The sequence below is a fragment of the Heterodontus francisci genome, chromosome 29, assembly GCF_036365525.1.
Source record: "Heterodontus francisci isolate sHetFra1 chromosome 29, sHetFra1.hap1, whole genome shotgun sequence".
Taxonomy (NCBI): domain Eukaryota; kingdom Metazoa; phylum Chordata; class Chondrichthyes; order Heterodontiformes; family Heterodontidae; genus Heterodontus; species Heterodontus francisci.
The window spans coordinates 29,608,218-29,633,818 of record NC_090399.1 but is presented as its reverse complement, the minus strand read 5'-3'; the positions used below and the strand labels follow the sequence as shown (position 1 = coordinate 29,633,818).

Here is a 25,601-nt window from a genome sequence, read left to right as displayed (position 1 = left end):
CTTTGAACCAGCGTTGATCTCCCGGCTTGATGGTAATGGTGGAGTGGGGCATATGCTGGGCCATGAGGTTAGAGATTGTGGTGGTTGAATACAGTTCTGCTGCTGATGGCCCCCTCATGGATAAGTTTTGAGTTGCTAAATCTGTTTGAAATCTATCCCCTTGACCACAGTGATAGTGCCATATAACACAATGGAGGGTATCCTCAATGTGAAGACAAGACTTTGTCTCCACAAGAACTGTGTGGTGGTCACTCATCAATACTGTCATGGACAGATGCCTCTACGACAGGTAGATTGGTGAGGATGAGGTCACCATCTGCTGCAGACCCAGTCTAGCAGCTATGTCCTTTTAGGCCTCGGCCAGCTTGGTCAGTAGTGGTGCTTCCGAGTCAGTCTTGGTGATGGACGTTGAAGTCCCCCACCCAGAATACATTCTGTGCCCTTGCCACCCTCTGCTGCTTCCAATTGGTATTCAACGTGGAGTAGTACTGATTCATCAGCTGGGGGGGTGGTGGGCTTAGTGGTAGGTGGTAATCAAGAGGCTTCCATGCCCATGTTTGACTGATGCCATGAGACTTCATGGGGTCCAGAGTCAATGTTGAGGACTCCCAGGGCAACTCACTCCCAACTGTATACCACTGTGCTGCCACGTCTAGTGGGTCTGTTTTGTCAGTGGGCCCAGACATAGCCAGGGATGGTGGTGGTGGCTGGGACATTGTAAGGTATCATTCCATGAGTATGACTGTCTGGCTGTTGCTTGTCTAGTCTGTGGGACAGCTCTCCCAATTTTGGGGTAAACCCTCAGATGTTACTAAGGAGGACTTTGCAGGGTCGACAGGACTGGGTGTGCTGTTGCCATTTCCGGTGCTGAAGTCAATGCCAGGTAGTCCGTCCGCTTTAATTCCTTTTAGACTTTTCTCTCGCGGTTTGGTACAACTGAGCGGCTTGCTAGGCTATTTAAGAGGGCAATGAAGAGTCAGCCACATTGCTGTGAATCTGGAGTTACATGTAGGCCAGACCAGATTTCCTTCCCTGAAGGGCATTAGTGAACCAGATGGGTTTTTAACTACAATCGAGAATGATTTCAGCTTTAGCTGCTTTTTTAATTTGCCAGATGTAGGAATTGAATTTAAATTCCACCAGCTGCCATGGTGTGATTTGAAGCAGTGTCCCCAGAGCATTAGCCTGGGCTTCTGGGGTACTAATCCAGTGACATTACCACTACGCCACCACCTCCCCTCAGATTTCCATTGTCCTTTGTGAAAATGTGCTTCTTGATTTCACTGCTACATGATCCAACTCTAGTTTCTAGATTGTTTCCTTAGTCTGGATTCCCTGATCAGAGGAAATAGTTTACCTACCCCATTGAATCCCTTTTTCCTTTTTAAGTACATTGATTAGATCACCAATCACAAATACAAGCCAAGTTTATGCAACCTGTCTTTATAATTTAATCCTTCCAGCGCAGTATGATTTCTGGGTAATTTATGTTGTACCCCCTCCAAGGGCAGTATATTTTTTGTTTGGTTTGGATGTGTATCTAAATTGTTTCTACACATGTAATTTAGTTGTAGCCTTAATGTTATGGTTTTTTTTTAGTTTGCTTCTGTTATGTCTTCCATTTTGCACACTGTGCTTAACAGTTTTTGATGTGGATAACAGGAATCTTATGATAAACTTTAAGACTGTGTTTATGCTCAACCTATAGTTCAAATACATAAGTACAAAAGTTGATGTGTAATTCTGGAGTTGGAGCCACATGTGATTCTGAAATAAAATTGAGCAGATCCCCTGGAGGGACAGCGTTTTACTTCCTAATAAAGTTGGGTCCTAACTCTGGTTTAAACTTGAGCTGCATCTCTTACTTTCTTATAATTGCATTTTGCAGGAACCCTGTTGCATTCACTAAGGACCTCGATCTGTAAAGGTTTAAATTGTATTAAGGATGTTAGAATAATTGTAAATCATGCCTGTTATGTTAAGAATTGAAATTGGTACACTGTTCAAAAGCTACAAGCTAGTTGCTCTAAGTGGCCTTTTTCCTGTTCAGTACATTCAGTGGCACTCAATTATCAAGTGTCTGATCTCGTCCCAACCGGTAGCAGCAAAGTTTGACAGTTTCCTGGGTCAGTCGCTGGTCTGCTAAAAGCAGTGCCCCAGTTCAATGCGTCTGGGGCAAACGAGTGATACAAAGTGACTTATGACATAAGTGATACTTATGACATAAGTGTGCTAACTAACTAGATGACAGATATACAGCCCAGCCTGTGCATACATTTGTATCTTGAGGTAGTTTCCTGAAGCCCACTCCCTCAACCCTCCTTGAGACATCTGTAGACACTGAAAAGGCACCAGCATAATTAAGTTGGGCTGGGGAAGGGTGGTAGGGGTAGGTATGGTGCTGATGGCAGGGAGTAGATGGTCAGAGAGTGCCACATAGTGGTTCCTCTCCTAAAGACAGAACAAATAAAAGGTAAATCTAAAAACAGCTTTATAGTTAACAGGAACTAACTGGACTTTTTGGCTTGATTTTTGTCACAGGCACTCTCTGATGATGATGATGATGAGGTGGAAGACAAGTCGACTAAAAAAGGGAAAAATGCAAGAGCCAAAGGAAAGCAAAAGGTAGAAAGGACTGTGGCCAGAGTAAGTTAGGGTGGTTTAGATGGGCCAGTATATTTGCCATTTAGATGACCGCCGAACTTTAGAGTCTGAAGGAAGGGATATGATGGCCACCTCTCTCCCATTCCCCTTTCCCAGTCCCCTGACCCTCCCTTGTTTTGTTAACACTGGAACCAAAAGAAAAATTCCCAAGACTCATAAATAGCTCAGGGGTGGTGCTGTATTTTTTCTTCCATTGCCGTTTCCCTAGCTTTTTATTCACTCGATGTGGGTATTGCTGACATTTATTGGCTATCCTTAGTTGATGATAATGAGCCGCCGCCTTGAACCGCTGTAGTCTGTGCGGTGAAGGTGTTCCACAGTGCTATTAGGGAGGAGGTTCCAGGATTTTGACCCAGTGACGATGAAGGAATAGCCGCATATGTCTGAGCCAGGGTGGTGTGTGACTTGGAGGTGATGGTGTCCATACAGACTTAACATAAGAAATAGGAGCTGGAGTAGACCCTGCAGCCTTTCGAACCTGCTCTACCATTCAATACGGTCATGGCTGATATCTGCCTCAACTCCACTTCCCTGTCTGCTCCCCATATCCTTTAACTCCCTTATTACTTGTGCCCTTCGAGGCGGTGAAGGTCAGGAATTTTGGAAAGTTTTACTGAAGAAGCCTCAATAGGTTGTAGGAGCCCTGTGGATTTCTTAGCCCCTTGATCCCTCTCTTTCCCCATATACAGTGCTGAGGCCAATTGCAGTGCCCCTAATGCTGACCTGGATCAGATAAACAAATGCAATAAATACTTTCAGAACACTGAACAGCATAGCTGCATAACCACTCCCAACATCTGTAAACATGGTGGACTGCAGCAATTGATCCCTGAAAGATTAGTTGGTAGGATGAAATGGAGTAAGCTTGGGTTGGTTTTATTCCTTGATGAAAACGGTGAAGATAAGATATAGTATTGCTGTTCTTTTATGCTCCCATTGAGCTCAAGAAGCTGGTGGAGAAAACGTTGACCCTGTAAACCATGGCTGCCTGTCCAGTTTGAGTTCTGACGAAAGGTCGGAATTCTGTTTCTCTCTTCACAGATGCTGCCAGACCTGATGAGTGTTTCCAACATTTTCTGCTTTTATTTCAGATTTCCAGCGTCCGCAGTGTCTTGTCCAATTTGAGTGCCTCTTGACTGCAGTTAGCTGACCAAATAGACTGTTGTGTGGCAGATGCTTTTAGTTACTTTGTTAGTGTAACAGTCTCATTACTGCTTGTTTGCAGGGCCATCAGTAGTATCACTAAGTCACAGGAAGGGAAAGAAAAGGTACATGGAGTGATAACTTGTGGAAGACACAACTTCACAGTTTGATATGTACTGTACTTAGCACTGAGTTACTGAAGGCAATGCAAAACTGCTCATAAGTTGCATTAAGTTTACAGCCTCACCTTGGAAAAGTCTCAAAAATGATTGATTTACCTTTACTGCCCAGTATCTAGTATTGCAGTGGCATGATCCAAAGCTGTAACAATAGCAACTTCATGTTTATAGGGATTATATACCATGTTTTGCATTTACAACCATTTCTGCATGCTTCCAAGAGGCTATTGATGAATCCTCTGGTAAGACAAGGTGAATGAAAAAGCAAGAAGCTCATTTATAGATTACACATGATTGAACAAAGTGGTGGTTCTAGACTTTTAACTTCTTCTAACTTCATGCAGCATATAAAATAACAAACTGCATTGCATTATCCTGTTAACAGACTAACTTTATCATTCATAGTCAGTCTTATTGCTGTATCTGAACAGTTTCCCTCATAAAGGGGGCTTGTCCCCTGACCGTTCCTCTCAGCAGCCTTTCTGGGACCGAGTTGAATTTGTTTCCTTGTTGCTTTTCTCCTCCTCTGGATGGAACCAGGAAGTTCAGTTTAATTCTGATTCCTTCCCTGTCTTGCGGTTGGTCAGTAGCAGTACCCCTTCCCTGGGAGGAGGCCCCTAGCAACTACTTGCTGATGAATACAGTTGGTCCATCCACTGTGGCTGGTTCACAGGAAGGGCTAAATATACTTTCATTGATCTGAAAACAGGAAACATTCCTTGGCCTGATCCATATGGCTTAAATACACATCCTGCACCCCCACCAGCCCCTGAGCTGTGGCTTCAGATGACGTTTTAAACAATCGTGCACGTAAGGAATGGCTGCTAGGATGTTGTATGTAGAAAATGGCTCGTGCCCAAAGAATAGGATCCCAGCATTAGCATTTTGATGAGAGAAATTGTTTATAAATGACAGGAATAATATTTGAGCTATTTATTATCAGCATTGGAAACCAAAGAAACGACCAACGTCTCGTGTTACTCCCACATATCTACTTAAATAAAAAAACAATTGCCTGGCAGGGGTCATGGTGAACATCAGCCAAGCTGCTTTGTGTTGTGGATGCAGAATGATATTTGATGATTTAAAAGCAAAATTGTGTTAACTTATGTTTTTCCAAACAGCCTGCAAATGCCTTTGCTGCCCTAGAAATAGAGGAGGACGAGGAGGAGGGGCTGGAGGATGACGAACAGGAAGAAGACGATATATCCCAGCCAAAGGGTTCCAAAGGCAAAGCAAAAGTCAAGGTGAATATGTTAGAAAACAAACAAGGTGGGTTCTGACACAAGACTCTAAAGGCTGTCATAAAAATGTACATGGAATTGGCTAGGGAGAGTTGCTTAGCCCAGCAGAAAGTTAACATATTAATGGGAGTCGGGAACCGAGTGCTGTTGTTGTTTTGACTGTGTGAATGGAAACTGTTGAGCATGGTTCCTCTGAACCATTATATTCTGATTTTTTTTTGTTGCTACTTGTGTGTAGTTTGCTGCTTGTTAACATCTGTTAAATTTTATCGATTTGGGTCATTTCTGGCAGCAACAACAAATTTGTGCTTCTACATGAAAATGTAGTGGCATATGCCTGTGTGATCCACAAAGTGGGTTGGGCGGGGGGTGGAAGGGATGAAGTTGTGCACCTAGCTGATTGGAAGAGCTGGAGGAGCTTATTGAATAGCCAGATTTCAGAGAGGCTTTGGAAGGTGGGTGAGATTTAACCTGGTGGAGAAGTATAGGAAGCCCTGCTGCCTGCCACATTTATACAAATAGAATGGAGGGAGTTGAAAAATGCACAGAGTAGGCATGAGTTGGGCTAGCAGAGGTAGAGATAAATAGCTGGAGGAAGGAAGAGATTGTGCATTCAATTCTCTAATGTGTTTTTCTTTGGGAAGCAAAATTCCATGCCAGACATACTACCTTTTTAAAGTTGCTATTTGTGATGCTACTTTGACCAGCTAGTTATTGCCCTTTGGAAGGAGGTAAATGGAGTCTCTATGGGTCAAAATGATAGGCATATTGATAAAAGATGGTATTTAGTTCCTCCTTCCCACCCCACCACCCCCACAACCCCATTGGTAGACTTCTTAATCCTGATTGACCTGTTAGTCTGGCTTACAAACAGGACCCGGAGGGGTCATCCCATCATCAGAGATGAACTTCTTCCCATTCTGCACCAGATAACTGTGAGCCAATACTCTAATTGGTAGAGCAGCCCTAACTTGGCAAGCAGCATGAAGCTTACCAGTGCTCTGTGCAGGTAGACTGGTTGTAGCTGGTTGAACTCCAGCAAGTACCCTGCACGGTTGGGAGTTCCTAAGCCTTAGTTCTGTCAAACTGCCTACGCATACTGAACTTGGGTGTGTACTTTAAGGGAAAAATTGTGCACTTCAAAATCAAGCACACAGAAATTGTGTGGATTTCTCAGTAGCTTGAGGTTTACAGACTTTTAAATATCATATTGGTTTTCTGCATGTGTCATAGCCAGCTGGCCAAAAATAGTTACCTCCTGACTTGGTCTGGATGCGCCTTCACCTTTGTTTGGACTGAGCTCAGACAGAAGGGATGCTGACCCTTGTGATGGTAACATGTGAGATGGTTTTAAGCACACAACACAAACTTGCACATCTGCAAAAAAGAGATTAATCTTTTCCCTAATAATAGAGTGAAGATGAAATGGAGGTGGATGAAAAGGCGGAAAAGGCAACAGATGACAAGTACGCCAATATGAGCAAAAAAGAGAAAAAGAAATTAAAGAAACAGGTAGGAACTATAAAAGTTTTTTTTGAACTTGAGGTTTTCTGTTTTGTTCTCCTAAGCAAAATCTGCAACAAAGCTACACTGCTGGGGTGAAAGAGAGGGATTATTTTGGTCAAGTGGTTACCATTTTGTTGCCCACAGGTGGTGCTTGTGCTTTTATAAATTGCTGTGCTCCTGTCACGTGCAAGACTGAATTCTTTGGTACGAGACTGTTGTGATCCTTATCCAAAACGAACGCTCATCTTTGCCTTTGCTTTGGGGAGCTAATGTGATTCATCACACTTTTTCTTTTGTGTGCTGCAAAGAGATCTGGTCCTACATCCATAGTATGTTGTTGCCCATCATAACTTATGATCAAGAGACAGTAACAGGTACCCGCCTCCTGGCAGTGGTGCACTGTAATGATAGCTGTAGGTCCCAGGCTAGCCCAGGGATTGTGTTTTGATATTGACACTTGTCAGTCTTCTGACATCAAACTATAAGAGTCTTTACCAGCAGCTTTCCCCTGGAATATTTTGATTCATTAGCAGATACCTGCAAAATGTTTCTTGTCAAGTGAGTATACTTACCTAATTCCATCCTCCCTCCCATGCCGTCTACTCCCCACCATGTTTCCATATTGGCCCCACTCCCCTGCAAGCAGTAGTTCCTCGACTGACATTTTGAAAATCATCTAATTAAAGTTCGATCAAATTGATTATGTTCGAACTAACAGAAGGCAGTACTGACTCACAAAGTGAAACAGGATGTCAGCTTCACTCCTTAATGCAGTTGGGAGCAGGGAGAGGGTGCTGGAGGTTTGCAGGGGGTGGGGGTGAGGGGAAAGATGGTGGGTACCTTCCCAGGTCAGTCCCGCTGCAATGCTGACTGCTGACTGCAGCCAGTGCAAGGCTGCTGATCGAGCTGGCAGTCGTTGCTGAACTGATTCTAGGTAGTGCTCGCATCTAGTTGTCTCCCAGCTACAGTACGTTAAGACCTCCAGAGGGAGGTGAGAGGAAAGGACAAATCCTGGCACTACTCACTGATTTCCATCCAAAAGTCCTTTGTAACTGTCGGGGAGAATCCGCATCGCTTGACACACGCACACTGACTTCATCTTTGCATGGGGACAGCAACGCACCAACCATTGGCAGGCGCATGTGTCACACGCCCCAGTCCTCCTTGCGCCAGTCACTGCCCACCAAATCAACCCATTCACTAGATAAGAACTGCGTAATATTATAGATACAAGGATAGTGGCAACGTCTATGAATAAATATTGCAAATTAGATGCCATCCCTTTCCTTCTTTACAACTGTGACTGCACTTTCAGAGTACTTCACTGGATGTAAAGCTCTTTGGGATGACCCAAGGTAACACAAGTTGTTCTGTCTTTTTCTGGTCTGTAATGATCAGGAGCAGAAATCCTGGGGTTTTTGTTTCCCTTTCCTCTCTGGACCAGGGCCCCTGAAGTTAAGTGACAGTTAAGATTGCTAAGTCACTACAGACCTTAAATCAAATCCGATCTTCCTGGGCCATGTAGCATAGTTGCACATTGTCCTTACTAACTGAACCATTGGACAAGCTAATGTTTAAGCAGGTAACGGTAAGAGTAATTTTTGTTGCAAACCCGCTGGCCATAACTATCCATTGCCAAACTTGAGAAATGTTGCCCAAGACACACAAGGGTAGAATGTCTGCAGGTTTTTTCCTGTTTTCTCAACGAATCTTCAGCACAAGATTGACAGAGCCCTGCGAACATTCCAGATGAAAATCACAAGCAAATTATGTTGAAGAGAACATAAACACACACTGTTAAATCCAATATAGTCAGCAATGTGACAGACGATAGTTTGGCAATAGCATACAATGCATTGTATACTAAATGGAAATGTACTAGCAGGTCTTTGATGGTATTTATGGTATGTTGAATTATGTGCTATTTTAAGGTCAGAAGTATTTCACCATGTAATATATTGTATCACTTTTCTGGTAAGATGGATCTGTGTCCCCTTAAGGCCAGGGTCTAATTAAGTGAACAGAGTCTCGAAACTTCTTGAACTGGGATCTGCTTGTAGCTTAAGCTGAGCGCTGTAAAATGCTGACTTCCTTTCTGAGTATATTTTATATATTGCGTAGTTCATAATCATGTCACAATTTCTGGTTGCACTTGATCATCATTTGCCATTGTAAACTTGCGTGTCAATAGTACCCATTCAGTTTTGCTACATGCACTGTCACTGTAGTCACACTCTGACCACTACATGGCTCTGTGGAGTGAGTCTCTCCTAATTCCGTTGTTACCTTCTATGTAGAAAAAAAAAACACACACAACTGACCATGAGTTTTGCCATGGGTAATTTATATGACCTCAATTGTTGACAACGCGATCGGTAGGTGACGCTGTTTTGGCACATGCGCAAATACAGCATGTGCCACGGAAACGTCACAGCTTGCGACTGTAGCAGCTGCCAGGACTAAAGATGGCGCTGCTCAAACAATCACAGAGATGAAACCTAACAAACACGTGGCAGAATACAATGGCCGGAGTGAGAGAGTGGAGCGGGCCGGGGAGAGCAGCGCGGGGGCCGGGGAGACCAGCGGTAGCGGTGCCAGTGGTAGGGAGGGGGGGAGGGAGAGAGAGAGAGAAGGGGGAGAGCTGGGGGAAGTAGGGGGGAGGGAGGAAGGGGAGAGAGTGGGGTGGGGGGGGGGGGAGCAGCGGAACGGAAGAGGAGTGCCTTTTTCTGTGCATGCGCCATAAACACAACAGCAAAAGACATACTGGCCAGTCCCTGGACCCGGTGACACCAAGGTCTTCGCACGCTCGCTCCCCGCAGCTCTGTACGGCCTCTCGCTTCCGGCCCTCTCCATTCAGCCGTTCCCTCCAGCTGCGGATGCCCAATCCAGTTACTTTCTCCTCTACCCAGTTGCTTTCTCTACTTCTCCACAGTACCTCAGGCATTGCAACTGTCTGGTCCCTGCATTTTGCATGCTCCCTCTCCCCACCCCCTCCCCCTCTTCACCCACCCCCTCCCCCTCTTCACCCACCCCTCCACCATAGTTGAATATCTGAAGTGCAGTTGCAAAGTCGGGGAAATAGCATGCAAAACAAAACCTCAACAATTCTGGGTTTAATTATTGAAAAGTTTTATTAAGTTCATTAAGTATCCGAGGAACTGCTGTGCATGGATACATGAGTGTTGTGTCCAGCATTCCCGTTAGACAGACAGGCCGAGTCTCTGCTATGCACAGCTAAAGAGATTGTTCCTGGAGAGCCTTGTGGTGAATAAACGCTTGGCTCTCTATTCCACTACTGTATTGTCCATGTGAAGAAGGCAAAGTCACAAGAGTCTGAGCTCAGTCTATTCTTGGTGAATGTTCCCCAAGCGTATCCCAATGTGCATTCCCAATTCATCCATAAATGCAATGTTCCTTTCCACATCGTGATGAGCTCCGCAGCATGATCCAGTTGCCTTCGTTGCTTGAATGCTGACCGTAAGTCTCGAGGATTGTTTTCTCAACGGCATGTTTTACATGAAAAGAAGAAAAGCAAATCAGAGTCAGAGCTTGCCTCCCTCCATCCACTGAAATTACTGTTGCGCACACCTTTTTAAGTTCTGCAGTGAAGGCACCAATTGATAACGTCGCCAATGAAGCACTTATTACCCACCTCAGATGCAGGAATCATCACATCCTTGCGTCATCTCCTGCACTGCCTCCTTTGCTGGAATGCCGTCCTTAAGTGTCAAGGATTGTTTTCTCAAGGGCACATTTTACATGAAAGGAAATAATGAAAGAACATCAGTGTCAGAGCTTCCCTCCCTCCAATGAAATTACTGTTGCGCATGCTTTATGCTCTGCAGTATAGCCAATGAATCACTTAGTACCCACCTCAGCTGTAGGAGTTAGGATGATGTAACTGCCCCTATCTCGTGATTGTTCAATGCTGCTCTCAGGGAAAACATGAATGATGTGAGGGTGCTGGAAAAAGAAGCACATTTCTTTTGGACTATGAACATAAAGCAGGCCATTTAGCCCAGCTGTTCCCTGCTAGTGGTTATGCTACTCATGCGTCTTCCCATCCATTCCCATTTAATCCTGCCTACTACTATCAGCATCATCTTCCATTTCTTTCACTCTTACCTACCTTTGCCTTAAAGCAACACTGAGGATGGAGAATGGTGTGGCTGCACTCCCACCTCACCAGTTGTGTACGCAGCAAGAGCATTCACATTTGTGCTACCACTGGACACGGCATGCTTGTTTCTTTTAGTGCTCAGTCTCTTCTTGCTGAATATTCCCCAAGTGCTTGACCCCTTTGGACGCCTTCTCTGCTTGACAGGCAGCAGCTGGCAATTGCGGAGTCTCACAAGGCTCTGCATGGTTGTTTCAAGGGCGGATGGGGAAACATGTGGCTGTGTGTCCATGTGCACTGCTTGGATGGGTGCAGGAACAGGTGACTGTGTAACTGAACAGCAAGGAGAGGGTACCGCAGGTGGGGGAAGTGGAGCTTTGAACAGGCAGGCGTATGTATGGTCTAACAGATCATTAGGCCAGGGGGTGAAACGCTCAGGATCCATGGATTGTGGCACGCGACTGATGTCCAGCGCGTGGCCACCTCCATCCGAAGGTGCTTCCGGGCAATTGTTGGGCAAATTAATTGGCTCCATCTCATCAGCCAGTCCTTGTGTTTATGGCGCATGCACAGAAAAAGGCACTCCCCTTCCACTCCGCTGCTCCCCCCTCCCCACCCACCCCCGACCCTCCCTTCCCCCCCCGACCCTCCCTTCCCCCCCCCCGACCCTCCCTTTCCCCCGCCCCCCGACCCTCCCTTTCCCCCGCCCCCCGACCCTCCCTTTCCCCCGCCCCCCGACCCTCCCTTTCCCCCGCCCCCCGACCCTCCCTTTCCCCCGCCCCCCGACCCTCCCTTTCCCCCGCCCCCCGACCCTCCCTTTCCCCCGCCCCCCGACCCTCCCTTTCCCCCGCCCCCCGACCTCCCTTTCCCCCGCCCCCCGACCTCCCTTTCCCCCGCCCCCCGACCTCCCTTTCCCCCGCCCCCCGACCTCCCTTTCCCCCGCCTCCCGACCTCCCTTTCCCCCGCCCCCCGACCTCCCTTTCCCCCGCCCCCCGACCTCCCTTTCCCCCGCCCCCCGACCTCCCTTTCCCCCGCCCCCCGACCTCCCTTTCCCCCGCCCCCCGACCTCCCTTTCCCCCGCCCCCCGACCTCCCTTTCCCCCGCCCCCCGACCTCCCTTTCCCCCGCCCCCGACCTCCCTTTCCCCCCGCCCCCCGACCTCCCTTTCCCCCCGCCCCCCGACCTCCCTTTCCCCCCGCCCCCCGACCTCCCTTTCCCCCCGCCCCCCGACCTCCCTTTCCCCCCGCCCCCCGACCTCCCTTTCCCCCCGCCCCCCGACCTCCCTTTCCCCCCGCCCCCCGACCTCCCTTTCCCCCCGCCCCCCGACCTCCCTTTCCCCCCGCCCCCCGACCTCCCTTTCCCCCCGCCCCCCGACCTCCCTTTCCCCCCGCCCCCCGACCTCCCTTTCCCCCCGCCCCCCGACCTCCCTTTCCCCCCGCCCCCCGACCTCCCTTTCCCCCCGCCCCCCGACCTCCCTTTCCCCCCGCCCCCCGACCTCCCTTTCCCCCCGCCCCCCGACCTCCCTTTCCCCCCGCCCCCCGACCTCCCTTTCCCCCCGCCCCCCGACCTCCCTTTCCCCCCGCCCCCCGACCTCCCTTTCCCCCCGCTCCCCGACCTCCCTTTCCCCCCGCCCCCCGACCTCCCTTTCCCCCCGCCCCCCGACCTCCCTTTCCCCCCGCCCCCCGACCTCCCTTTCCCCCCGCCCCCGACCTCCCTTTCCCCCCGCCCCCCGACCTCCCTTTCCCCCCGCCCCCCGACCTCCCTTTCCCCCCGCCCCCCGACCTCCCTTTCCCCCCGCCCCCCGACCTCCCTTTCCCCCCGCCCCCCGACCTCCCTTTCCCCCCGCCCCCCGACCTCCCTTTCCCCCCGCCCCCCGACCTCCCTTTCCCCCCGCCCCCCGACCTCCCTTTCCCCCCGCCCCCCGACCTCCCTTTCCCCCCGCCCCCCGACCTCCCTTTCCCCCCGCCCCCCGACCTCCCTTTCCCCCCGCCCCCCGACCTCCCTTTCCCCCCGCCCCCCGACCTCCCTTTCCCCCCGCCCCCCGACCTCCCTTTCCCCCCGCCCCCCGACCTCCCTTTCCCCCCGCCCCCCGACCTCCCTTTCCCCCCGCCCCCCGACCTCCCTTTCCCCTTGCCCCCCGACCTCCCTTTCCCCCGCCCCCCGACCTCCCTTTCCCCCCGACCTCCCTTTCCCCCCGCCCCCCCGACCTCCCTTTCCCCCCCGCCCCCCGACCTCCCTTTCCCCCCCGCCCCCCCGACCTCCCTTTCCCCCCCGCCCCCCCGACCTCCCTTTCCCCCCCGCCCCCCCGACCTCCCTTTCCCCCCCGCCCCCCCGACCTCCCTTTCCCCCCCGCCCCCCCGACCTCCCTTTCCCCCCCGCCCCCCCGACCTCCCTTTCCCCCCCGCCCCCCCGACCTCCCTTTCCCCCCCGCCCCCCCGACCTCCCTTTCCCCCCCGCCCCCCCGACCTCCCTTTCCCCCCCGCCCCCCCGACCTCCCTTTCCCCCCCGCCCCCCCGACCTCCCTTTCCCCCCCGCCCCCCCGACCTCCCTTTCCCCCCCGCCCCCCCGACCTCCCTTTCCCCCCGCCCCCCCGACCTCCCTTTCCCCCCGCCCCCCCGACCTCCCTTTCCCCCCGCCCCCCCGACCTCCCTTTCCCCCCGCCCCCCCGACCTCCCTTTCCCCCCGCCCCCCCGACCTCCCTTTCCCCCCGCCCCCCCGACCTCCCTTTCCCCCCGCCCCCCCGACCTCCCTTTCCCCCCGCCCCCCCGACCTCCCTTTCCCCCCGCCCCCCCGACCTCCCTTTCCCCCCGCCCCCCCGACCTCCCTTTCCCCCCGCCCCCCCCGACCTCCCTTTCCCCCCGCCCCCCCGACCTCCCTTTCCCCCCGCCCCCCCGACCTCCCTTTCCCCCCGCCCCCCCCGACCTCCCTTTCCCCCCGCCCCCCCCGACCTCCCTTTCCCCCCGCCCCCCCCGACCTCCCTTTCCCCCCGCCCCCCCCGACCTCCCTTTCCCCCCGCCCCCCCCGACCTCCCTTTCCCCCCGCCCCCCCCGACCTCCCTTTCCCCCCGCCCCCCCCGACCTCCCTTTCCCCCCGCCCCCCCCGACCTCCCTTTCCCCCCGCCCCCCCCGACCTCCCTTTCCCCCCGCCCCCCCCGACCTCCCTTTCCCCCCGCCCCCCCCGACCTCCCTTTCCCCCCGCCCCCCCCGACCTCCCTTTCCCCCCGCCCCCCCCGACCTCCCTTTCCCCCCGCCCCCCCCGACCTCCCTTTCCCCCCGCCCCCCCCGACCTCCCTTTCCCCCCGCCCCCCCCGACCTCCCTTTCCCCCCGCCCCCCCCGACCTCCCTTTCCCCCCGCCCCCCCCGACCTCCCTTTCCCCCCGCCCCCCCCGACCTCCCTTTCCCCCCGCCCCCCCCGACCTCCCTTTCCCCCCGCCCCCCCCGACCTCCCTTTCCCCCCGCCCCCCCGACCTCCCTTTCCCCCCGCCCCCCCCGACCTCCCTTTCCCCCCGCCCCCCCCGACCTCCCTTTCCCCCCGCCCCCCCGACCTCCCTTTCCCCCCGCCCCCCCGACCTCCCTTTCCCCCCGCCCCCCCGACCTCCCTTTCCCCCCGCCCCCCCGACCTCCCTTTCCCCCCGCCCCCCCGACCTCCCTTTCCCCCCGCCCCCCCGACCTCCCTTTCCCCCCGCCCCCCCGACCTCCCTTTCCCCCCGCCCCCCCGACCTCCCTTTCCCCCCGCCCCCCCGACCTCCCTTTCCCCCCGCCCCCCCGACCTCCCTTTCCCCCCGCCCCCCCGACCTCCCTTTCCCCCCGCCCCCCCGACCTCCCTTTCCCCCCGCCCCCCCGACCTCCCTTTCCCCCCGCCCCCCCGACCTCCCTTTCCCCCCGCCCCCCCGACCTCCCTTTCCCCCCGCCCCCCCGACCTCCCTTTCCCCCCGCCCCCCCGACCTCCCTTTCCCCCCGCCCCCCCGACCTCCCTTTCCCCCCGCCCCCCCGACCTCCCTTTCCCCCCGCCCCCCCGACCTCCCTTTCCCCCCGCCCCCCCGACCTCCCTTTCCCCCCGCCCCCCCGACCTCCCTTTCCCCCCGCCCCCCCGACCTCCCTTTCCCCCCGCCCCCCCGACCTCCCTTTCCCCCCGCCCCCCCGACCTCCCTTTCCCCCCGCCCCCCCGACCTCCCTTTCCCCCCGCCCCCCCGACCTCCCTTTCCCCCCGCCCCCCCGACCTCCCTTTCCCCCCGCCCCCCCGACCTCCCTTTCCCCCCGCCCCCCCGACCTCCCTTTCCCCCCGCCCCCCCGACCTCCCTTTCCCCCCGCCCCCCCGACCTCCCTTTCCCCCCGCCCCCCCGACCTCCCTTTCCCCCCGCCCCCCCGACCTCCCTTTCCCCCCGCCCCCCCGACCTCCCTTTCCCCCCGCCCCCCCGACCTCCCTTTCCCCCCGCCCCCCCGACCTCCCTTTCCCCCCGCCCCCCCGACCTCCCTTTCCCCCCGCCCCCGACCTCCCTTTCCCCCCGCCCCCCGACCTCCCTTTCCCCCCGCCCCCCGACCTCCCTTTCCCCCCGCCCCCCGACCTCCCTTTCCCCCCGACCTCCCTTTCCCCCCGCCCCCCGACCTCCCTTTCCCCCCGCCCCCCGACCTCCCTTTCCCCCCGCCCCCCGACCTCCCTTTCCCCCCGACCTCCCTTTCCCCCCGCCCCCCGACCTCCCTTTCCCCCCGCCCCCCCGACCTCCCTTTCCCCCCGCCCCCCCGACCTCCCTTTCCCCCCGCCCCCGACCTCCCTTTCCCCCCGCCCCCCGACCTCCCTTTCCCCCCGACCTCCCTTTCCCCCCGCCCCCCGACCTCCCTTTCCCCCCGCCCCCCGACCTCCCTTTCCCCCCGCCCCCCGACCTCCCTTTCCCCCCGACCTCCCTTTCCCCCCGCCCCCCGACCTCCCTTTCCCCCCGCCCCCCGACCTCCCTTTCCCCCCGCCCCCCCGACCTCCCTTTCCCCCCGCCCCCCCGACCTCCCTTTCCCCCCGCCCCCCCGACCTCCCTTTCCCCCCGCCCCCCCGACCTCCCTTTCCCCCCGCCCCCGACCTCCCTTTCCCCCCGCCCCTGACCTCCCTTTCCCCCCGCCCCCCGACCTCCCTTTCCCCCCGCCCCCCGACCTCCCTTTCCCCCCGCCCCCCGACCTCCCTTTCCCCCCGACCTCCCTTTCCCCCCGCCCCCGACCTCCCTTTCCCCCCGCCCCCCGACCTCCCTTTCCCCCCGCCCCCCGACCTCCCTTTCCCCCCGCCCCCCGACCTCCCTTTCCCCCCGCCCCCCGACCTCCCTTTCCCCCCGCCCCCCGACCTCCCTTTCCCCCCGCCCCCCGACCTCCCTTTCCCCCCGCCCCCCGACCTCCCTTTCCCCCCGCCCCCCGACCTCCCTTTCCCCCCGCCCCCCGACCTCCCTTTCCCCCCGCCCCCCGACCTCCCTTTCCCCCCGCCCCCCGACCTCCCTTTCCCCCCGCCCCCCGACCTCCCTTTCCCCCCGCCCCCCGACCTCCCTTTCCCCCCGCCCCCCGACCTCCCTTTCCCCCCGCCCCCCGACCTCCCTTTCCCCCCGCCCCCCGACCTCCCTTTCCCCCCGACCTCCCTTTCCCCCCGACCTCCCTTTCCCCCCGCCCTCCCTTTCCCCCCGCCCTCCCTTTCCCCCCGCCCTCCCTTTCCCCCCGCCCTCCCTTTCCCCCCGCCCCCCCTTTCCCCCCGCCCCCCCTTTCCCCCCGCCCCCCCTTTCCCCCCGCCCCCCCTTTCCCCCCGCCCCCCCTTTCCCCCCGCCCCCCCTTTCCCCCCGCCCCCCCTTTCCCCCCGCCCCCCCTTTCCCCCCGCCCCCCCTTTCCCCCCGCCCCCCCTTTCCCCCCGCCCCCCCTTTCCCCCCGCCCCCCCTTTCCCCCCGCCCCCCCTTTCCCCCCGCCCCCCCTTTCCCCCCGCCCCCCCTTTCCCCCCGACCCCCCTTTCCCCCCGACCCCCCTTTCCCCCCGACCCCCCTTTCCCCCCGACCTCCCTTTCCCCCCGACCTCCCTTTCCCCCCGACCTCCCTTTCCCCCCGACCTCCCTTTCCCCCCGACCTCCCTTTCCCCCCGACCTCCCTGTCCCCCCGCCCCCCGACCTCCCTTTCCCCCCGACCCCCCGACCTCCCTTTCCCCCCGACCTCCCTTTCCCCCCGACCCCCCCTTTCCCCCCGACCCCCCCTTTCCTCCCGTTCCCCCCCGCCCCCCGACCTCCCTCCCTTCCTTTGAAATGTTTTCAGACCAACTTAACAACAGGGACTGGAGCACATGCGGTGCCCCAGACAATGTAAATATTTTCAGAGCAGCTTACCTTGGAACAATCTCCTCTGTCTAATAAAAATGAAGCAAATGTCCAAAATGACTAAATAATTGAGATAAAATGCCCGACAAAACCTCTCCTCCTTCCATTTTCAAAAACTCGCGCCGAAGCTTTCGGAAGATTGACGCACATGCGCACACGGTCTCGGGCCCTCTGCGCATGCGCTGCGGTCCGGATTGCCAGGACCAGTTTGCGCATGCGCAGAGGCCAACCTGGCGTGTTCCCCGAGGAAGATGATGTTATCTGCGCATGCGCCAACTGGTCCTGGCAATCTGGACCACAGCGCATGCGCAAAGGGCCTGCACCGCGGCGCATCCTGATGATGTAGCGTTGTCATCAATCACTTTGAATTTATATGTAGTATTTTTAAATGTCTGTTTAAATGGGATGGGAATTCTATTTTGGTGTCAGTTGGGTTACCAATTATTGTGAATGCTTAGTACAATTGTGTGGAGCATTTGCAGAAACCTATTTACATCCTCCGTATTTTTGCAAGGTCAATTTTAAGAGGTTGGGTTGATGTCTCTAACTTTTCAACAGCTCAACTTCACTCGATAAACAACGGGTCAATGCATTTCAATTTAAAACCAGCAATTTCAGAGACCTGGTTGGGCCAGTGAAAACCCATACAGATGGATTATTCTAAGAGACAAAAGTAATTCCATAACTGATTTTAACTTGGAGTTTTGATGTGTTGGCAAGTAGGGTTGCAAAGTTTAATTTGTTTTCTTCCCATTTTCTTTTCAAATTCTCTCCAGATGGAATTTCAGCGTCAAGTAGACATACTGAAAGCTTCGAATGACGCTGAGGGCGACTTCTCTGTGTCGCAGGCCGAGCAATCATCAAGACAAGCCATGTTAGAAAATGCATCAGATATCAAGGTGCTTATTGTGGAGTCCTGACTGGGCAGTTATTTCTGGTTTTGACCATGTGGCAGTATCAATGTTAATCTCCTGGATTGAAGAATTTGGGTTGGTCCAGTGCTGCAGCACCAGGTTGTGTTGGGTTGTGTCCCGGGCTCCCTGCCACAATAATATGCTTGTCAGAATAAATCAGCCCGAAAGACTTAAATTTGCACATCTTGTGTTCTCAAATATTTGAGGACACTTATATGCTGAAGTGCAGTGACTTCACATGAGAAGTGCAACACTTTCATCAGTGCAGCAATCCCTGAGTACTGCACTGAACTGTTCTTCTGGATTGTGCACTCAAATTCCTTGCATCAGACCCACATGCATCTCACCCAGTTACAAGATCACTACCAACTGAGCGAAGCTGGTGGGAGCTCTGCAGGAGTCGACACTGTGACCGGGAAGGGAGTAGGAAAATTGAAGAGCAGTTTGTTTTCTGTCTGTTCTCGGACAGTTTTGCTGCTCTGAAGGCCAAATGCAGTTCCCCTTTTTAAATTAGCCACATTAGTTGCGTGCCAAGTGCACAAATGTTTCACTTTATTTCAGCTGCCAATTAATGTCTGTTTATGATCACGAATGTAACTTCTATGCCTCTCCAAAACCCATGAGATTGCATTGTTGCCTGGATGTAAATCCTGAGCTCAGGGATCCACAGGAAATACTTCATTACTTTAATGATTTATTTTCCATTTCTTTTCTAAATGATTATTTCTCCTCTCCCAATTTTTCTCCTTCCTCTCAAGTCCATCTGCTATGACATAAACAGACCAGGAAGGTATATCTCTAATCAGTGCTGATATAAACAGCTAAGGATGAAAACTGTTGAAGCATATTGCTCAAATATCCTAATGCTCACAGTCTATCATCTATCTGTATTTTGAATGCCTTTGATACCAATAGTATTAAACTACCAAAGTAGTTTTGCATAGTTTTGTTTGGCAGTTATCTGTCTTGAATTTAGGATTGTATGTCATTTCAGCTAGTCAGCAATGTGGGTGCAACATTTGGCCATAGTCCCAGTCGGTCGGCAGTTGTTGGGGAAATCTATCCTTCTGGTGAATGCTGTCTGGTGACTCCTGCTAGAAAGTGTTTTTGCTGGATGCAGATCAGGGCAAGATTGGGCTTGCCTGCGATACACAGTAGTGGAATAGCTTGCCAATGCCTGCATAAAAGATGCCAGTATCGGCAAGATCCTGCTGCGCTCTAGGCATCTGTCGGTGTCTTCAGGAGCTGAGAGGAGAAAGTTTCAAAAAGAACAATTATAAGCAAACAGATATCAGTAGTGGCTGCATTCACCAAGCTGTAACATAGTTCAGGGTGTTGAAATGATGCAACGGTTGAAGAGTGAAGCATGAATGCTTTATGCAATTATGATCATGCTAACTGTATTGTTTTACCCTAAGTTTTCGCTCAGAGCTGTGTTTTTTTTTAAATGAAATTGCATCTCTTTTTTTCAGCTGGAGAGGTTCAGCATCTCAGCTCATGGGAAGGAGCTCTTCATCAATGCTGACCTGTACATCGTGGCTGGGAGGCGGTATGGTCTCGTTGGACCAAATGGGTAAGTTGGAAAATGAGGCATTTTTCAGTCTTGTCCTACATTAAGGATCTTGATCCATCAGCTTTTTTCAATTTAATAGTAAAGTTTCACCTATTGACTTTTCTCATTGGGCTTCAGTAAAATTGTATACCTTGTGTTAAGGGTCTCACATATCCACAATTACTGTATTTTATAGTAACATTTACCTTTGCAGAGATGGGCAGGAAATAGAGATGTGGTCATCGTATTTATTTTGATGTACTGCCAGTGAGTGGGAGTAATTTTCTGTAATGGAGTTTGGAGCCTTGCATCTTCCAGGAGTTATAACCTGGTAACACAAAGCTACCAGATTTCATTGCAGAACATATTTTGCTTTTTTGGTTACTCCTCCGTTACCATCTCCTCCTCTCCTGAACATGCTGACTGCTGGCTAGAGTTCAGTTTTACAGACATTGATGCCTCTCCGGCTTCCTTGCCTAAGTGGCCATTCTTTAACTGTGAAATTAAACCTGTCTTTTTGCATCCACCAATTTGGCTTGTTGCAGCCTATTCAGGCAAAAGCCACCCATGCTTTGAATACTGCTCCCAATTTTGCAGAAGCTCTTCTAGTAATGGAGTTTTAGCTAAAATGTTCACAATATGTTGTGTGCAGAATAACACAGGTTTTGGCTGCATTGAGCAGAGGCCAAGTGTTTTTTTTCTGTGGGAGCAGTTAGTGAATGAGAGTTTTTGTACTGTATAATCCCTGGGAGTGGAATACCATTGCCTGTTGTATGATGGACTGAGATCTTCAGATTTAAACACATCATCCAGGCTGACACTCCAGTGCTGTACTGAGGGAATGATGCATTGTCAGAAGTGTCATCTTTCGGGTGAAATGTAGAAGAGGCCCTACCTACCCTCTCAGGTGGATGTAAAATATCCAATGGCACTACTTGAGGAAGAGTAGAGGTTCAATTTCTGATTCCATGGTTTCTATTCAGCTATAGCATGCTTGAGTGCATGCCACAAATGCCAGAAATCTTGTGGCAAACCAGTCTTCCGTCAGCCATGCTGTGGTACTGCACTGTCCTTCCAAAATAGAAAACAGTTCTTGCCCAAGTCACTTAATGTACAAACATGGATGGACCAGAGGGTCTATACCTGTCCGTGGTTTAGTTTCAGAATATAAACACCCACCACCCAACGATCCCTCTAAGGTGCTTGGGTGTGTGGCATCGCATCAGTCAGGAATCTGTCCCACGAGGAGCAAACCGATTGCACACATGTGCCCAATCTTAAAGGGACCGTACATTACAAAGGGAAATTAGAGGGAACATTATTCCCACTCCTTTTGTGATCATCTGGAAGAGATGAGAGACCAAATAAGAACCCAGGCCAATTTGGGGGGAAGAATACCTTGGAAATTCCTCTCTGATCCATCTAAGCGATCAAAACTAGTCCAGTAGATCATTCTGGTCCTGAAGTAATGACCTTCTGTAAGAAGTGATGTCCGTCCTGCGCAGCTGTTGCTTAAAGGAATTCAGTGGATCAGTGTTCACTACACAAAACAGTGTTTTGTTCTACAGGAGCACTGTATTGACATTGTGCCTTATGTTCATCAGCAAGGGTAAGACAACACTGCTGAAGCACATCCAGAACAGAGTGCTGAATATACCTCCCAACATTGATGTGCTGCTCTGCGAGCAAGGTAAGCTGAATTTAACAGCGATTGGTTCCATTTCAATGTTAGTGTAGTGAGGTTACAGGAGAGAGCAATCCTTGTCCTGCTCCTGATTGCTATCAGATACTACTGCTGCAAAGTACATTTGTGTGATGTGAATGGGATGGTCAGGTTATCATTACTTATTAGCATCCCTTCCCAAACAGCTTGGGTCACCTGTAGCTTATCCTCATTTACTTCTGTATTGTCCACCCTTGATATTTTCGTGTGATCCCCACAAACTTTGCTACCAATGCCCTTTGTCCAGATCATTTATTAAAACATAGTACCTTCCCCACAAGAGTCCTTACTCCTCACACTGCTCTATCTGGGATACTTGCCATTTAAACAGAAGTTTGGCAATAGCATCTGCTATGCGAGGGGGAAAGTAGATTATGCATACAGCCAGGAAGGAGAGGAGTGAGGTACAAAAATATGTACTGTATTATTGATGACTCCTTTGGGGCTTCTCCTCAGAGGTAAGGGCCGATGACACAGCAGCAGTCGATGCTGTTCTGAAAGCTGATGTGAAGCGACTAAAGCTGTTGGAAGAAGAGCGACAACTCCAGGCTCTCTTAGAGAAGGGGGATGACCGAGCTGGGGAAAGACTGCAAAAGGTAAACATTTAAGCTTCAGTCAACTTTTTTAACCTCTTCATCCTAATCTAACTGATGTAACAAATCATTGTTGAACTGCCACAATTTGTATAGAAGTTACAATGCAAGCAGGCTGTTCATTCCTGTCCGTATTGGCGTTTGTCTTTCAAGCATGCAGTTGTTCTAATATGCTGAAGAAAACCTGTCGTTCTTTCCGTGGTACATGCAACTGAATAGAATGTACAGCACAGAAACGCTCCATTCAGTCCAACTACTTGTCATTATGCTCCACACAAGCCTCCTCCCGCCATACTTTGTCTAACTTTATAAGCATTATCTTCGATTTCTTTCTCCCTCGTGCTTACCTAGTTTCCCCTTAAATGCATCTATGCTGTTTGCTTCAACTCATTGCGATAGTCAGTTCTACATTCTAACACATTCTGGGTCAAGAATTTTTTCAAGTTCCCTATTAGATGTCTACTACAACAACAACTTGTATTTATATAGTGCATTTAATGTAATAAAACACCCCAAAGCACTTCACAGACATTATAGAACAAAATATGACACTGAGACTCACTTTTTTGTTGTTTTTGGGTGATGTTTCCATGGGGCAGTGTGAGATGAGAACTGTGGGGGGGGCAAGGATAGATCCTTGGGGGATACCAGAGGGAACAATGCGGGAGTGGGAAGAGAAGTCGGTGATGGCAATTCTCTGGCTATGATTAAATAGGTAAGAGTGGAACCAGGCGAGTACCGTCCCATCCAGCTAGACGATGGTGCAGAGGTATTAGAGGAGGATGGTGTGATCAACTGTCAAAAGGCTGCAGACCAGTTGAGAAGGACAGAAAGGACTGCGCCTTTGTCACAGTCATGTAGGATGTCACTTTGATAAAAGAAGCTGTTTCAGTACTGTGGCAGGGTCTTTCTTATCAAACCCCTTGATAATTTTAATGACCTCATCAAATTATTCATCAGCCTTTTCTTTAAAAGAAAAAAGCACCTCAGCCAGTTAAATCTTTCCTGAGAGGTATAACCTACAATACTTCAGCATGTTTGCAACCATAATGTTACCTCTATGCAAGTAATGGATTGTTACTTGATAGCTTTGTTGAGAGCCACGGTTCTAGCCAAACTCTCCATCCAAGGCAGTTTCACGCTGCTGAAATTTCCCAAAGTGAACTGAAGCCAACAAACTACGCTCCAAATTCTGCAACGTGCATTTGATTGTCGGTTATTAGTTTGTGGTTTAAGTCTTCCTCTGTAACGTGAGCACGTAATATAAGATGGCAGTGCGCTGCAGGACTGCAGCATTGTCTGAGATGCTATAATAAAAGCAAAATACTGCGGATGCTGGAAATCTGAAACAAAAACAAGAAATGCTGGATTCACTCAGCAGGTCTGGCAGCATCTGTGGAAAGAGAAGCAGAGTTAACGTTTCGGGTCGTTAACTCTGCTTCTCTTTCCACAGATGCTGCCAGACCTGCTGAGTGAATCCAGCATTTCTTGTTTTTGTGTCCGAGATGCTATCCTTGGGTTGAGACTTCAAACCTGTTGAAAGTCTGTAATGATGTCTGGCCGGATTTGCTAAAAGGTCACCTTCATTCAAAGGGATCATGATCTGAATGGTTCGCGGGGGGAGGGGAGAACATGATTTCATGAATATTTGAAAACTTTCTCTGATTCTAGCTTTCTTTGACCAGTGTAGTTTTGTCTACAGTCAATTGGTTTGTAAATGGTTTTATGCAATTAATTGTGTTGAATGGAGAGAAATTTTGGTGGACTGCAGTGAGAATGGAGGATTCTGTTAGTGGCTAGAGAAATCCCTTCTGGACGTAACTTGTAATTTTGGGGATTGAAGTTCAATGGGATCCTTTGCATCCAAATTCCCTATTTAGCTTCTTCTCTCTTCCTATGAGTTTCCTACTGTGTGGGCAGTATTCTGTGTCTTTTGTGAAGCCAGCATTGAGATTTGTCATGCTATGGTGACTATCCTCTGTCTTTCTGTAGGTATATGAGGAACTGCGTGCTACAGGTGCTGCTGCTGCAGAGGCTAAAGCACGTCGTATCCTGGCTGGTTTGAGCTTCACTCCTGAGATGCAGAATCGACCAACCAAGAAATTCTCTGGAGGCTGGAGAATGAGAGTGTCACTGGCTAGGTAAGCACAGGGTGTGTGGGAGGTGGATGGATGAAAGGTCAGTCCTCTGATCAGTAAATGGTACATAAAACAGAAAGATTAGAAGCTGCTTCTCTGGATAGTGGAAGGTACAAACTTCATGAGGAAGAATCCTCTGTTTAAGGGGTGGGTGAGGGTTATACAAGAAAATAAGGGTCTGTCTCTATGAATAGAAGGGAATTGGGGCTACCCCTGTGTTTGGGTAGGGGCTGCTAAAGATAGCAAGAAGATAAGGACTGTCTCTGGAGACATGTGGGTGGGAGCAGTAGGAGGATAAGAGCTACCTGTGGGGATGTGTGGGTGGGAGCAGCAGATAGATAAGGACTGCCTCTGGGGATAGTGGAGGGTGTAGACTTTATTTTATCTGCAGGCTTCAGTGAGTAGCTGATCCAAAAACTTTAATTTTACTGCTAAATGGTTTGAATGAAAAGACAGAAGGAAGTCCAGTGGAGCAGTTTGCTTCATTGGTTGTCTTTGTGCCCACTTCCTTATTATGGTGTCCTTGCTGTGCATTTCAGAGCCCTGTTCATGGAGCCCACGTTACTGATGTTGGATGAGCCCACAAACCATCTGGATCTTAATGCAGTCATCTGGCTTAACAAGTAAGTGTTATGTAGATAATGGGGGTTCACAACCTGGTGTGCTCGGTTCTCTGGTTTGAAATTTCAAACTCAAAATTCAAAAAACCCCATCAAACTCAAATCAGCAGTCCATGAAACTTTGTGTGGGAGGCAAGCAATCCAATAGTCATAGGCACAAGAACAGAAAAATCTGCCTGCTAATGTTTTCAGACTGTGACCAGAATTGAGCCCATATCTTCCAGGAGGCATTTCACTCTGACTATTTGGGTTTTAGTCCATTCCAGACTGAGGGCAGGACCTGGCTCTGGGGTTATCTGTCACTTTTATAGCAGTGTCTGTGTGAAGTGATTCTGCATCGGTGTAAAGTGGCAGTGGTACTAATCCTATCCATCTCAGCCAAGCGCATACAGAGAAACTTATTAAAGATGACATTGAAGTCAAGCTAACAACTGGAGCTGTTTCTTTCTAACAAATAGAGAATTTAAACACATTTAGGTATTCAAAACTCTTAATTTTAAAATTGCATTGCACAGAGCATGCATTGTTGAATTAGCTTGACTTGAAATTTGTGTAAAGATTTTTTCCTGACGGTCAGAATCACTGTGGCTTTTTTTGTTTCAGATGTCCAATTAAACAGATGATTTGCAATGTGAAGCAAAATTGGGCAAGTCCAGACATTTTGCCCCTCAAACTGATTCTAACTGTACTCCCAAATTATCTTTGCATAAAACCTCTCTGAAATTGACTGGATTCTGATGATTACTATTAAAGTAGAATGCTGGAGAGAATGGCTTGGTATGGTACTGGTAAATTTCTCCTCCACTGCCCTTCCCCATGCCAAGATCACAGACTAATAGCACTGAGGCTGAGATCAGGGCTTAGAGCCTGGGGGTTGGGAGAGGG

The 25,601-nt window shown here is 51.7% G+C and overlaps 1 protein-coding gene across 2 annotated transcripts in view; it reads left to right on the top strand.

Annotated features, from left to right (window-relative positions):
* Positions 1-25,601, top strand: part of abcf1 (ATP-binding cassette, sub-family F (GCN20), member 1) — an 83,458-nt gene that overhangs the window by 35,965 nt on the left and 21,892 nt on the right. For both annotated transcript variants that reach the window (XM_068009653.1, XM_068009652.1), the window contains 9 exons: positions 2,542-2,625; positions 5,111-5,233; positions 6,644-6,742; positions 17,953-18,075; positions 19,563-19,663; positions 21,247-21,332; positions 21,822-21,961; positions 23,951-24,099; positions 24,636-24,719. In XM_068009653.1, coding sequence (XP_067865754.1) covers positions 2,542-2,625; positions 5,111-5,233; positions 6,644-6,742; positions 17,953-18,075; positions 19,563-19,663; positions 21,247-21,332; positions 21,822-21,961; positions 23,951-24,099; positions 24,636-24,719 — 989 coding nt within the window. The remainder of the gene's footprint in view (positions 1-2,541; positions 2,626-5,110; positions 5,234-6,643; positions 6,743-17,952; positions 18,076-19,562; positions 19,664-21,246; positions 21,333-21,821; positions 21,962-23,950; positions 24,100-24,635; positions 24,720-25,601) is intronic.